Raw genomic sequence first — 15,681 nt, 5'->3', positions numbered from 1 at the left:
AGAAGGCTCCGGGGAGACCTTCCAGCACCTCCCAGTGCTGAAAGGGGGCTACAGGAGAGATGGGGGGGCTCTGGATCAGGGGGTGCAGGGACAGGACGAGGGGGAAAAGTTTGAAGCTGAAAGAGGGGAGATGGAGATGAGATGTGAGGAGGAAATGTTTTCCTGTGCAGTGGCCCAGGTTGCCCAGAGAAGCTGTGGATGCCCCATCCCTGGAGGGGTTCAAGGCCAGGCTGGATGAGGCTTTGGGCAACCTGGGCTAGTGGGAGGTGTCCCTGCCCATGGCAGGGGGGTGGCACTGGATGGGCTTTAAGGTCCCTTCCAACCCAAACCATTCCCTGTTGTCAGCTGTTAAGAGGGTATTAAGTTAAAAAGATACTGATGATGACTGTCTCATGGGCTGAGGAGTTGTGCCAAACAACAGTCCCTGTGAAAGTGGAGTAGCCACTATTTTAATCTTACTACTAGACTTGATCGTAAGCCTCTAAGTGCCTGGAACCCTCACTCTCAATCCTGATCTAACCTAGTTAGCAACTTTTGTAAAGAAAATAAATCACAGTTGCTAAAATAAATTTGAATGTGAAAATCTACTCTTGAAATTGTTAGGAAGAAACTATTTTGTTGATGGTGTCAAAAATGGTGTGGTAGAAACTTCTTTATAAAGCACTGGAGCTTGGAAAAGAGTGCAACATTATGACAGTTAACAGTGAACTGAAGAAGTTTAGAAGTTACTTGTTTGCTTTTGTCAGTCCCACCCTGGCAGTTTAAAACAACATGAAAACAGAAAGAATGCAAAGTTTGTATTATATGGCAAAGTGATCCATCTCAATCTATCTGGAGCAGAAGATTATAGTAGCAATCTGACCTTGCCTCTTTTTGCTTGAAAAGCAAAAACTGTTGCTGCAAGTCTTAAACTGCTTGTTATATTACTGGTTACTTCCCATTTAAATCTTGCATTCTTGTGATAGAGCTGCAACCATGGGTTGCAGAACAACTCAATCTGCAAAATCCTGAGCTAGCAAAACTTAATACTGTTGTCCAAGACCTAATTCAATGCTCATTTTCATTTGAAAATTAAATGCAAGTTTTATGCTGCACTAGCTTCAGTGTTCAGAGCTGAACCTAGCTGAACTCTACAAAACTCTGCTGTTACTAACTTTAGACCAAATGTAAGCTCACTGACTCCCTGTACTTTCAGCTTAAAAGTAGTATATTAATGGCCAAAATAAGGCTCTTTAGATGTTTTGGATTGTGTCTCAACATTTGGCGTGACTTAGTTAACCTGTAGGCAAACTAGAACTGGTTTTCTCTTTCAAGTCTTGATTATTTTTTTTTACGGCATTTTGCCATGTATCAAGTTACTAATAGCCAGCACAGCGATGCGAGTGTAATCTGCTGCGTTCAGTCATGTAGGTAGGCCCAATATCCAGCGTTAAAGGGCCCATCTCAGAGGTCTCAATACGTAACAATACTAGGTGTCTAGTATATCTGTCTCGGAATAAAGTAGTGGATCATGTTAACTTGACCAAGTTCATTTCTTACAGACCAGTCTTTTGTGACTCTAGCCACAAACGATTCCTATGTGAAAGGAGCACTGGTGCTGGGCTCATCCCTGCAGCAGTACAGAACAACCAGGAAGCTGACTGCACTCGTAACGCCTCAGGTCTCAGATCTCATGAGGTAAGGTCACTTACATACTTCAAACTGCCGCAGTTCCTGCTGGTGGGAAGGCTTAAAAATGGAAATCAAATTCTTTAATAGTAACCCTCCAAAACTCTGGAAGCTTAACAGCTAGGTACTAACCTGTGACTTGATACTGATACTTCAACTGTATCTTTGCTCTTTCGTAGTCCTACTTCGAGCTGTCTGATAATAAGATATTGCCTGTGTGTATGCATGGGGAGGGGGGAGTAGGGACTGGTATTTGTCTTGCAGAAGCATTCCAGATTGAGATAATGTAACGTAAGCTCTCTTGAAATCTAGCAGACACTTCAAATCAAATTTTATAATGAGAGAAGAAAATGAGCAGAACTAAAGTAGCACCAAGTACTTCAAATGAGCAGATCAACAGAGGCATCTAATGAGGTCACCACAGTACAACAAAGGAAATTTACAGGCAGCTGCTTCCTACAGCCTCTCTAGAATAGCCTCAGTATGGAGCAGACTGAGTGCTCTCTCCACATGTAAGAGGAGGGTAAAAACCCAATTAACTTAATAGCTACATGAACTACAGATGATAGGTTAAGGTTCTCTGCATGGGCAAGGGCTTCTGAAAAGGTCTCTCAATTTATAGAGCAGTAGGGAAGTGGCTCAATACTAAATGGAGTGACTCCCCCTGGGGTCTCTTGGCAGCTGAACGGCCTTATCGATATAAAGATGTTACATATAGGAACATCCATTCAAGCCTATTAGGTGAGTGTGCTCTTTTAAGATGAATCATAAATGTGCTTATGTGCTAGTGTAAGCCAGCCAGCGCCATGCCCTTAGACCAGCAATACCTCCCCAGGGGCGTAACTGGAACTTGCATTTCTCCCTCTGTGTCCACTAACAAGGTATCCATTAAGTTCAGGAGCAACTGTCCACCCCAGACTGTCAGTATGAAGACAGCCTTGCAAGGCAGAGTTCTAAAACTAATTTACAAGCTCTGTGGTGCAAATTGTACTGATAATTACTGAGCATTCAAGATCTACTGTAGAATAGTGAGACTCTACAGAGGCTTCATATTTTAAGCAGCATGAACTCCTTAACCTCTCTTGAACTCATGATAATGCTCTACTGGTGGTAAAGGCTGGGTATCTGCCACAAGATTTCACTACTGTCTGAAAGTTTAAGTGTTGCCCTTAGATGAACATGATACTGGATCAAAACACCGCTGTACCCACAGCCAGGATTAAGTGAGTCTTTAAAACTTTAAGGGATAAAGAAAGTTTTATCAGCTGTGTCTAGGCAGATGTCCCTGACAGTCACAAATCCAGAACAGTGTCATTGTAAATATTGCATAAACTTATGTTTCAACTGTTTAGGATTCAGCTACTGTCCTGCTCAAGCTGCTCCAACAGCTTCCCATTTCTTAACTGCTGTCTCAGAGTGTTAACTTGCCAAGAATGAGAGTCTGAAAAAAGTGCTGTGTGGATAGTTTGTACTACAGAGCTGTGACCTACTGGCCTTGGTAGCAACGCCAACTAAAAGCCTGTTTGTGGAAGGAAAAAACCAACCAACCAGCCAAACTTCTTTGTTCCCCAAAATGTGTCCATTATGAACGAGAAACCTTGGGGCAGACGGGTGTACTTGTGCGCCCCAGCACATGCAGTCAGCTCCACCTGATGGCCCAAGAAGTACCACCAGGCTCCCTGTTATCCCACTCCTCTTTATGGAAGCTGTCATGGGGTCTAGTGCTGGAATAACAATAGAACTAACTAAATCTTGGCAATTGTCTCTTTCCCCAGGAGAGTGCTGGAAAAAGTCTTTGATGAAGTCATATTGGTGAATGTCTTGGATAGTGGGGATTCAGCACACTTGGCGTTAATGAAAAGACCTGAGCTGGGTGTCACACTAACAAAGCTTCACTGCTGGGAACTGACACAGTTTTCAAAATGCATTTTCATGGATGCAGACACAATGGTAAGCAGTCATGTCTCCTGGTACATCTTGATGACCTGGTATGGGGGTTGTTGGATTTTTTTTTTTCTGTAGGTTGTTTTTGGTTTTGTTGGTTTTGGGGTTTTTTTTGGAGGGGGGAGAGGTTGTTTGTTTGTTCTTTTTTAAAAGGAGGGGTAATAGAGGCCTTTTTGCTATTTGGACTATAACTCTAAAATATGCCTTTTTTTATCTAAATTAATTGTAACTAGTCTGTGGGTGCTATCTCCATAAAGTCTTGTCTACCATAAGCATCAATATGACAGCTTTTTTCCATGTCTTAAGGTGGATGTCAAAACCCATTAAAACATGATACCCCAATTCCTAACCTAAAAAACAGAAAACAATTTTTTACCCCCTTTACAACTAGGTTTTGTCAAATATTGATGAGCTTTTTGAGAGAGAAGAGCTGTCTGCAGCACCAGATCCAGGCTGGCCTGACTGTTTTAATTCTGGAGTTTTTGTTTACCGACCTTCCATTGAAACATACAATCAGCTGTTACAGTTTGCTGCAGAGAAAGGCAGCTTTGATGGTATGTATTATATTTCAATATAAGTTAGGCCAAAATGGCAGTAGTGGTTGGGATGGCTCAGTAACTACACATGTGTCACGGGGACTCTATGATAGAATTCTGAACATAACTACAGAAGAATTATCTCCTCCTCATGACAGAGGCTACCATTACAATATGTAGGAAAATTTTTTTCAGACTTCATGAAATAAAAAAGCCTCAGTTTGGCCCCCAAACTAGCAGCTGTAAGTGTTAGCAATGTACAGTCATGTAACAAGAACTCTGAAGATGCAGCAAGCACAGTGCATGCATTAGCAAAGGAAACTGCAGTACCATGCTTCATGCATTCCTAACGCTCCAAGGCTTGAATGTTCTATGCTAACTCAAGCTGCCCTGCAGTAGTACCGATCAACTGGAGTGCAGCTTCCGAGAAACAAACATTTGAAGATGTAACTGTCTCTTTATACGCTATATGATAGCTTCCTGTCATTATAGGGTGGTGACTGTCTTTTTCCCCAATATCAAGTGCATGTAGCCTTGGCTGCTTCCCACTGTGGATCACTTGGGATCAGCCACTGTGCCAGATTTAAACTTGAAAAGGCAAGTTCTGCTGTCCTGTAAGTCTCCTTACTAATCTATTACTATTGCAGTAAACGCACACGTTGCTTGAAGATGGCTATAGTTAAAGGCTTCTGGATGACTATCGCTGTCTCCTGTCACTAAATTCCATTACTTAACTACTGTGGTACAAAGCAAAGTCTAACTGAAAAAGCTACAGAAAATTACATAAATAAGACCATAAAATGGAACTCTTAAGAGCAGGTAATTAGCCAGCCTGTTAACTTACCTTTCAGTAATTTTAAAAAATTCTATCTGTCACTCCTGGTCTGCAGCATAATCCCTGTTACTGGGTGGACTCCTGTGTGCGGCCTCTGAAAGAACATTACTCACAGCTGGATGCTTAATGCTACCATATGAATAAACTACTGACAATGAGTACTGCAGCGTAATGAAGGGTCTGTCTGTACCTCACTACTGACAAGGTACCAGCTGGTAGCTCTAGGAGTGCTCTCGAGTGTTGGATGTAAATTGATCACTAGCTGTGGCAGAAGCTGTAGTGCAGTACTGAATTCTTGCATTCAAAAAAAAAAAGAAAACAACCAACCAACAACATTCCCACAAAAAAAATCCCCAAACCAACCCCCCCCCCCCCCCCCAACAAAAAAACCTGAACAAGCCCACATCTTTGTGCAAACTAACTGCTGAGTAGCTCCAGGAACATCTGAGACTTGGTGATTGTCTCCTCGGAGCTTTGTGCTCAACTGCTGGCAGACCCCATCTGCTAGTAGGGCTCCTGTCCTTTAAAAGAACAGAGCTGTTTCCACAATACACTTTCTGACTTGAAAGCTAAAGCCACATAATGGTGAAACTTCCTCAATGCCCTGAACGTGAAGCAATTGTGGCAGCTCTTAACAGCAAAAGTGGTGGGTTAGTGGTTTAGGTACCAAGTGTCTAGAACTGTAATTTGTAGTTCAGCTGTAAAATTTTCTCAGTTCTTATTAAATGGTAGCACTAATCACAGCACTAATCTGAGTAATGAGACCATGGAGACTTATATGACCTGCATACGCTGCTGCTGAGCTCATGAACTCGGTGGGGGGAAAGGGGATTTAAGCTTAAACTGACCCAGACAGTAATAAAAGTTCCTAGGAAACTTTTTATAAGAGAAACACCTGTGAAGGGTCACTGCCCTTACCAGGGCACAGGGATGCAAACTCAACAAGCTACCACACTGTGTGTAATTGAGGTCAAGCTCTAAGCACCCACTTGCCATAGTAGTAACTAGGGAATGCAAGACTTTCTGAGCATTTCATGTCTGTAACAACAGACAGGTGCCTGTTATGTACCGCTGTTGTCTGGAAATGGCAGGGTGATGGCTACTAATGTAGCTTTGTCCATTTGAACTTCACCTTTCTAGATAACGAGGAATATGTCATGCAATAATTCTAGATACCATTTAAAAGCAGTGGAGGGGAAAAAAAAGTTTGGTTTTAAAATAAATCTGGTAGTATTGATACCTTAAGAATGTTGCTATTGCTTCGACAATCCTCTGGCCCTTCAGCCTGGGATCCAAAGTAGTTGCTTTTGCATACAAAGATACAATGCAGCAAGATGGTATCTGTAGGTATGTAGCCAATGTAACTACTGCCGATTCTTTTGCCTTATACAAAATAAGACAGGTCCAGTTTATACAGCACGACCACTGCTGAAGTCTGAACTAGGACAGCTAACTGCTGTTTTCAGTGACTGCTTTGGCACAAACGCATGCGACCTGAAAAACAGCTGAGTATGTAAAACAATCTGAGAGAAAGTCCTGTAGAGTAAGGTAAATACATTGCTGCTGCCCCTCCAGCTATAAGCTGAGAGAGCATCCCAGACTTTCTTCTGTTTTACATGATCTTACCGTTAACATACGCATTATTAACACAGCATTAAGTCAGAAGTTCAGATGAAACATAGCTGAGTAAAGACCAGAGGACTTGTCTGGTTTCTCTGACTCTGCTCCCCTGTGATGGGCACAACTTCTTGAGAAGGGCTTTCCTTCCTCTGTGGGCTGAGAGGCAAGGCAGACGTTTGAAACTGCTGGACTGAGTCTCTAGGCAATTTCTCCCTCTGCGATCTGCGTGAATGCTGACAGCTGTAACAGGATCCGGTAGAATTTATATTTGTCAGTGCACTGCCTGTACCTCTGAGCTTATGCCCAGGGTCTAGGTACTTCAGCTGCAAAAAGCAAATTCTGCTCAAACAGCAGGGAGGGTGTAAACCTTTCTACTGCCCCAGATCTAATCATAGGCCAGTAAGAAACCCCTTTCCTGAATCAGCAGAGACCAAGTGCTTTAGAAGATTAAAGCATTGTCTCTTTTCTAACTAAGCTGTCCCTTTACTTACTCTTTAGCAATGCTACTTGTGAAAGCAGTTACAGGTGAAGGGCAGACAGCAAACGAAAGTGGAGGGACTCCCTACAATCTCCTTCGTAAGAGGAACTATTAGCACTTAAAGACTAAGAGTGTTCACAGCAATAAATAATGAATGTATATAAATAAGTAAATTTTACTTCTCAGTAGCTGCTTATAAACTAGTCTGCTTTGGGCCACACATTATTTCTTTTTGGTGGTGGTGTTTTTTAGCTACTCTACTACTGACATACCAACTTCAGACTTCTTTGACCTCATTACAACCTCTACTTGCACACTAAGAGGTGACCCCTCCCAACACAGTGGGTCTGGCTATAGCTTAGATCATCATCTTCACTCAGGGGTTAGTCAGCAGGTTTTTGGTACGGAACTAGGAACACCTATTGCCTGTTAAGGGATCTGATGAAGTTTTACTGGAGTTGTCACCAAGATGGAATCTGCTTTCCTTATCACCCTGTAGATAGATGCATCTAGGGCTGCAGGCCTAACAGACCACTGACAGCCTAACTCTGGCACTGAGATGTTGGTTCATGCATAAATAATAAAACTAATTGTTGGCACTGGATCTTCTGAGCTACAGCTTTCCTGAAGCTCCATTGTCGAGTCCTGTTTTTTGCTGCCTTACACAGCTTGAACTTGAGCTGTAAAAGAAGCTGAATGGCAGGGTTTGTGTGCAGCTTGCCATCTCTAGCAAAAGTAACCCCAAACATACTTCCTTTTTTCATTCTCTTCATTTTTTGTATTTTCAAAGGCTGCAGGGTTTACAGGGTTGTTCACAAATAGAACTCTGGCGCTCTAGGCCAAGCTCTTACTGGATATGACAACCGCATTACCAACTCTTAATTAGTGAAGTGATTGAAAAAAGATCCTAGAACAGTGATCTGATGCTTGTAGCCTATTAATCCTTTCTCTTTCAGGTGCAGATCAGGGGTTATTAAACACTTTCTTCAGCGGCTGGGCAACAACAGACATGAGCAAACATCTACCATTTATTTATAATTTGAGCAGCACTTCTGTATATTCCTACCTTCCAGCATTTAAAGCGTAAGTTCAAAACTCTAAGATGACTTTTAAAGCTTATATAAAATAATTTCTTGTAACAGAATGACCAGGCACAATGTGAACTTACACAGCTTTTCTAAAGGGAGACCATTATTGTCACTAAAAGAAGGTATAATAGTTTCCACTCTTAAAAAAGAAAAGAAAACAAAAACCAAAACCAAACAATTGAATTAACAGTAGTTAAATGAATCAGCTTATACATGCAGAGAGGATGCTGTATCTGTAGCTTAAACCACTCATGCCTGATGGTAACACCAAAGTAGATTTAGAGGAAACACATGTGACAGGTCACTTCAGAAGGAAGAACCACTACTCCAGAATGGGATACTGTCTGTTACAGCTCCAACCAACGGCACTAGCTCTTGAATCAGCTTGTGCTGAACTTCAGCATGTCACTGGTGGTACTGTTCCCACCTAGATCACCTGCCCTTTCCTCACTCAGTTACATAGGGTATTTAACAACCACTAGTTACAGCTCATCTATCCAACCTGCACCATTCAAATAAACAAGGTGAACGAAGACTTGTGTAAAGCTAGAGTTCTCTCCCAACAGTCTTTCTAGGTCTCAGACAGTTCCTTAAGTAACAGCAAGATGGAAGAAAGACTACAGCCACCCACACTACCATTACATGCTTCCTGTGTTAGGAGAACAACTGTATCCTTCTTAGGCAGCAGTGTTAGACCTGGCATGTGAGTAAACCCTGTGTCAGTGGTAGGGTCGCTCAGTGTTATAATAAATGCAGGAGGAAGGGGGAAGCAGGGGACGCTGAAATGCTGCACAGGGACTCTTATTCATTACGAGATGCAAAGGTGGGGGGGGCAGCGTGCAGAGTGAAAGTACCACTTGTGTAAAACCAATCTGATCTCTGAATGACATCAGGTTACTAGTGTCTGAAGCAGCAGCTAGCATAAGCAGGACTGTTGCTGGCTCAAGATCAAAATATGTCTTGTGATCAGAATACCATGTGAAATCCTGTCATGCTAAAAGTGGAACACTTATTTAAAGAAATATATGCAAGCCTAAGGATGACTAAGTAGTTGGATAGCATTTGATAAGCCAACATCTATTGTGAAGTGTCCTCTTTCCATGGCTGGCTGGTTGTTAGTCACCTCACATTGACCCTACATTTACAAATGACCTTGTTGCCACAAGAGACTAATTGGACTTGGCAGCTCCTGGCAAAAATTCCATTTAACTGATTGAATCAATTGCCTAACTGAATTCAGCAGAACTCCAAAAGTGGAATATGGGAAGTGCAGCCCTTTTAGGAAGAATGTCCTGCTCAATAGGTGGAACAATTTCCCTTGGTTAGATCAGCAGCTGTACTCCTGATAATCAGCAGTTGGAATAAAGTGAAATTTAAATCTACTGACATAAATAGCTAAGTTTTTCACAGCTTTGTACAGCGAGACTAGATTTCACAGCAGTCTCAGTAATCCTTTTTCCAAAGGAAAATGCCAATTCATGACAAATGCTCTCTAACTTCAAAACATTGATGAAGGACTTTTCTGGGAGAGGGGGAAAGACAGATTAGTTGCTGAGGCCAGTGTGGACATAAAGCTTCCTAACAGTTGAGCTTAAATGGCAAAAGAAAGTATTTGCAGATCTAAAAAGTATCTAAAAAGCAGATACGGAAAACATCACAGAAGTTTGGCATCTGTCAACTGTTGTACAGGTCTTATGTGGACAGAATACTAAGAATACACTTCTCCATTTGCAGCAAGTGTAACATCTAGGCATTCTCTTGCTTAAATAGCCTTGATTTTTAAACAATGACACGTTTCCTCAGAAAAGCAGCAGCTTAAGGTGAAGAAAACTCAGTCTGTTAAGTAGTGCTGTGACAGCTGATAAAACTAAGGTAGTCCACTTATGATAAATCTTGACAAATAGAGTTGAAAGTTAAAGCCCAGGAACTGACTTTTTGAAGAGAGATTTTTTTTTCCCTTGCAGTCAGTGCAAATACTTGACCTTGTTTCACACATGTATAGGCTTTCATTTTGCAGTAAGATCAGTTGCGTTCAAAACATTGAACGTGAATGTTGGAATATAGTCAAGGATCGTACAATAATACAAAACCCCCCACCCAAATGCATATTGCCTTGTTTTGAATATTCTAAAATGTTTTGAAACACACCTGCATAGTCTCCTTACGTAAAACTCCTTAAACAACCGAGTCCTGGCCAAAATTATGAGGCTGTGCCTAACAAAATGTCAGATAAACTCATTTGGCATTATTATCCATTTTAATCAAATTATATTGAAAAGAAATCCTAACATGGTGCAAACTGAACTAGGTGAGACAGTCGCTGCTACTAGAGAGACTGGTATTGCTTGTTCACAAAACAGATTCGGGCTGAACTCTAGTTCTGGAACCACAGAAGAATAGAATGAAGGCTGTCTCTTCTGTTGTTAAGTTCTTTACTTCAAAAGGGCTGCATCTCATCTGCACTCTTAATGCAGAAGAACATACTGCTAACATCTGGGACAAAGCTAGAGGTCAATACTGAATATGGAGTTAATATTAGTTTTAAAATGAAACAAATAAAAAAGCCCACCACCACAAAACCCACCCAACAGCTAAACTGAGGTTCTCTAGAAAATAACAGTTGGTTGCCTAGCAAGACCCTGCTGCACCAAGATCAGAACTCCTCTGACGTGCCTAGGTTTTACAAAGCTATTATTTTGCAGGGACGCAGCCTTCCTGCAGCACGACCTTCCAATGATCCTTTTCTATAGGGCTGTACACTGAAAGGGTAACTCTAACACTGACCCTTCCCTACATCATGCTTGTAATGCCTGACTATCTGGATCACTGACTTTGGAGTAGAATCTTTTTCACTTTTAAAACCAGTTCCGATTGCAACGGCTGCTTGAGACTGCTCTCTCCTGAGCTATGGACATCACTCTACCTAAAGACTTGAGTTGGCTGTAAGTACTTAAATAGCCCAGACCCTTAGGTTTTGGCTGTATTCTGACTAGTGTAATGTAGAATTCAGTCTGCATTTTTTCTGTTGTATAGCGATGCTTTCAGTCCCAGTAGGCATTGGCAGTTTAATGATTTAGTGTTTAGAAATATTCATATTTCTGTCTTCTGGACACCTATGGAAACTGCAGGTTAAAAAAAAAAAAGTCTGCTAGTCAAAACTCTTGTTTTTTAGACACCTGCACAAACTGTGGGTTCTAACTTTTCCTGTCCAACAGGTTTGGTGCAAATACTAAAGTGGTGCATTTCCTGGGAAGCACAAAGCCATGGAACTATACATATGACTCCAGAACAAAAAGCATAAAAGGCAACATGGACGACCCTAAAATAGTTCATCCAGAATTCCTCAACATGTGGTGGAATACCTATACAGCTAATGTTTTACCATTACTAGAACAGCACGGAATTGTTAAAGAAAGTACTTCAGGTGTAAACATGGTACGTGCTTTAATATTCTTGTAGAAACTACCTAAGCATGGATGACAGGTTCTTTACCATTCCACTGGTTTCCCTTCCTTCCGTCCAACTCAAAGCATGGGTGTGGTTAAGTTTGTGGGATACGGGTTTTTTTGGTTTTGTTCTTTCAAGCTTGGAATAAATAATACTACAGAAGAGAAGCACACTATAGTGGTCTTGAATGTAGCTGTCTGCTTGCCTAAAGCAAACTACAGAACTAGCTAATGGTGCACCAGAAATTATAGTGACTTCTTTAGTATACACAAAGAAGGGCCCGAACTCTTAATGTGTTGCAGCTAATAAGATTCTCAACCAGAAGAACCCCAGTTCAGCATGCAATATGTACATATGGATCTTGCATGGTGAAACAAATCTGGGTAAGCCTAGGATAACTAGAGAATAAATACTTATGTAGACTGTCAGTGATGCCAAAGTAATGCTTCTGACTCTAGTTCTCATTCCCTGAGTTTAGCAGCTTGGATCTGACTGCAGACTTTATAGTCTTAGCTTAGGACGTGGGCCAGTTTAAGCTCTCAACCTTTCCCAGACCAAAGTTAATGATCTCTTAAGATGTGCTTCCTCTTGTTAATCTTACATCTTTTAACGAACTATTTGCAGCTATCGGGCTTGGGCTATACGCTGGCTTTCTCTTGTGGCTTCTGTAGAGAGGTATGAAGAACTTAAACTTTTTTTTTCTTTTCCTCCCTAACTTCTGTAACTCTGCTTTGTTATTTTGCTAGGAAAGCTGCACAATCCCTGCCCATTGCCAATGCTTGCTGCTGCGCATGAGAACGTCTACTTCGTTATCCCATTCTATGGCCTGTTGCTCACTTTAGCTATGCAAAGTATTTCTATATTTTTACTCTGCCTTTCCTTTTAGGCAGAGGTTACAGAGGCAGTCTCCCACATATCAATATCAGCACCATCACCAGTATTACCAACTGTATCTTCAGAAGAACGCAAGGAACGGTGGGAACAGGGCCAAGCTGACTATATGGGAGTGGATTCCTTTGACAACATCAAGAAGAAACTTGATACCTACCTTCAGTAGAAATGCCTGTCTCAAACAGTGGTGACGCAAGGACTTGTTCCAGAACTAACAGCTAGAAAGGTATAGATGGTGGTCAGTTACACTTGCTAGTAGCTTGATGAAAAACTTCTTGGCTGAAGGCCTCTGCAGTGCTACAGATGAAGACTGAGCAAAAGCTAGGAAGCAGAATTGCTTGGGCCACCTGTAACTGCCCAATTTCCAATTCTCCCTACTAGATAAAACCAGGTATTTTCAGCTTAAATTTTCTTCTGTTGTGATCAATTGGCTCAACATATTCCTTGAAACTGGGTTTGTTACCTCGCCTTATTAAGGTGATTAGCATTGATTCCTTTGCTTGCTGTTTTAGATGTAAAATCTAATTCATGGGATTGCTCATACACTAGATTGGTAGCCATTCTGCTTTACCATAAATGTATTAATGACACTGGGATACATACAGATATAACAGTAATAGCACTGCTTTGCTCTTCCAGTCACAATTGCACTGAAGTTTTGACCAGGTTCTTACGCACAGTGCCTACAGCATGGCAGAATGCATTTTTCAGTTCTGTATACTACGGGACTAGTAAACTGAGTTTTATCTGTTACTTGCAATGTTGCACTTGATACAAAAATAAAAAGTTGTCATGCATTTCTGGCTTTCCTAAACTCTTGAGCAATTAGGGAAAAAAAAAAAAAGAGGGAACTCTGAAGCAGTCTAACTTTTAGTTCTGTAATTGTTTATAAAGCATATAATCATTTGTCAGGGAGCTGTTTAGAGCAGATCCCCTTATTAGCTTGCCCTAAGTATAGGACAGGGCAGTGGAGGAATTACCTGCTGAAGCTACTCACATAAGCACTATGGAGCTTGAGAAGAGGGAATCTTTCAGTGACTAAAGAAACATCATCCCTAACATAAACGCTGTACACGGTGACTTTGTTTGTGAACACAATGGTGATGCTATTTTGGCAGAGAAAGACTACATAGCTGCTTAAGTAACTGTACCTACCCTGATTAGGAAAACTACTCTTTCCATATGTGCAGAGAATAAAAGAAAGTGCTTTTTGCCACGCTCAGGCTACACATTGTATTTTAAGACACATGGAAAAGCAGCAGAAATACCACAGTAACAAAAGCATGCTGCAGATAGACAGAGACTGGTCGTTATCTGTACTAAGTTTCAGATCCATCCTTAAGGCACAATTCTAAACTGAACCAAATTACTTAGTGTTCTGTCTTTGACAGCCATGCTCTGTACTAGCCAGAAACACCAAGAAAATATTATTTCATTATTTGCTAATAAAGGATTTTGGCAGGAAGCTAGTGAGGGTGCTAAACTTTTAGCTTAGTGATAAAATAAACCATCAACAAGCTCTCACCATTTGCCGGTAAAGCAGAAGACTTAATCTGGGTATGAGAGTTCGTCTGTTTTACTTTGTTTTCACTACTTAATTGCTGTAAGATTCCTTGGTCACCATTTAGCAAAAATGCTAAAGATGAGATCCAAACTAAAGTAGCTTGTAGCTATTTTAAAAGTGCATAGCATCTGAACTCCCTGTTGTAACTAGCTCTTTCCAGTGTGGGGTTTTCTTTTGCGGTGTTGGGTTTTTTTAACAGTTAAATTTGAAGTTGTGTGAAAGCAGAAGGGATTATTAGTTACAATCTGTAGTGAGAGAAGTATACTTTATCCAACAAGTACAAATATTGGAGTTCTGCTTGCTCACAAAATACTCTGGAAAATGGTAAAATACTCTTTTGATGACAGCTAAATAGTCTTAGTTTTACCCCCCCTTGTCTGTATTCATACTAGAGAATAGGCACGTTAATTCTTTTTAAGCTTAGTTAGAGAGAACTGAAAGTATAAAAGCATGAGACTATACCAACCTGAGAATTTGGTTTAGCATGTAAGTTTTGTTACATTAATTCAAGAAGATAAGGAGAAATGATGAATAAGATGAAAACCTGCATGTTTTGGGTTAACAAATATAGGTAGTAAAGAAAGAAAACCTATGAAACTATTTTGTTCTAGCCTCTGTGACTCATACTATGGTCAAGTGTTCACCCACAGCCTCAGGAAAGCGAAAGGTATGACTTCTATGCCAAACTCTATGCTGCTTATTTTCAATAAAATGACCTTTATGTTATTATCTACCACTATTTCCTTCATAATTATTGCAGGCAGCATTTGCAGAAAAATAGAGATCCCTTTTTATCCCTTGTAATAGCATCACTTGATACATGAAACCATTTTCTGCTCTAAACTGTACGTACTCAGAGCAGTAACTGAGTTAAAGCACTATACTCAAAACATCATTATACAGCAGAAGCAGAGCCCAGTTTAGATCATGACTTAAGTACTGGAAGTCCACTTGCCTTTAAAAAACATATGATCCAAGGTATTCCTTAGATGGTGACAGCTCAGAGCAACTCTTAAAAGGTTAGAAACTTCTTTTTTTTTTTCATTTACATCTTTATTGTATGTAGGGGGTAAGAAAAACCCATAACAATAGACTACTAACTCAGTCTTTGGAAATAAAAATGTTAAGTTCATCATTCCAAAAGCTCATTTCTAGAACATGCCACAGAACATACCATTTGAACTCCAGGAAAGAACACCAATAGCCAAAGACTACTTCCAGATCATGAAAAGCAAAAAGAAACCCCGGACAACCAGAACACCATGGTTTTTAGCCACCCCAGTAACTGAACAGGTCCATCAAATCAGACAGGACTTCTCTGCTTTCAGCTTTGATCTGTAACTATTCTCTTGGATACATTAATGGCTTTGTTGGGGGAGGCGTTAACGAGCCATGAAGCTTAGTACTAACTCCAGTAAGTTTTTATTTGGCTTTGGAACATGGAAACCATCATCTAGTAGACGAAAAATGATAATAGTAATTGTTTCCATAATCATAACTCAGCCATTCTGCAAAATGTCAGCATATTTTAACACAAGTAATGATGTGGCTTGACTAGCCATTGAAATGGGTCTCTTCCTCATGGAATTTTAACTTGGAAAATGGAAAGA

The 15,681-nt window shown here is 40.8% G+C and overlaps 1 protein-coding gene across 1 annotated transcript in view; it reads left to right on the top strand.

Annotated features, from left to right (window-relative positions):
• Window positions 1-13,304, top strand: part of GYG1 (glycogenin 1) — a 15,033-nt gene extending 1,729 nt beyond the window's left edge. Inside the window, exons 2-7 of the mRNA XM_010079164.1 lie at window positions 1,542-1,677; window positions 3,444-3,618; window positions 4,004-4,166; window positions 8,038-8,164; window positions 11,385-11,604; window positions 12,503-13,304. Coding sequence (XP_010077466.1) covers window positions 1,542-1,677; window positions 3,444-3,618; window positions 4,004-4,166; window positions 8,038-8,164; window positions 11,385-11,604; window positions 12,503-12,673 — 992 coding nt within the window. The 3' untranslated portion in view covers window positions 12,674-13,304. The remainder of the gene's footprint in view (window positions 1-1,541; window positions 1,678-3,443; window positions 3,619-4,003; window positions 4,167-8,037; window positions 8,165-11,384; window positions 11,605-12,502) is intronic.
• The last annotated feature ends 2,377 nt before the right edge of the window (window positions 13,305-15,681 follow it).

Source organism: Pterocles gutturalis, unplaced genomic scaffold, assembly GCF_000699245.1.
Source record: "Pterocles gutturalis isolate BGI_N339 unplaced genomic scaffold, ASM69924v1 scaffold36078, whole genome shotgun sequence".
Lineage (NCBI taxonomy): Eukaryota > Metazoa > Chordata > Aves > Pterocliformes > Pteroclidae > Pterocles > Pterocles gutturalis.
This window is presented reverse-complemented; position numbering and strand designations above follow the sequence as displayed.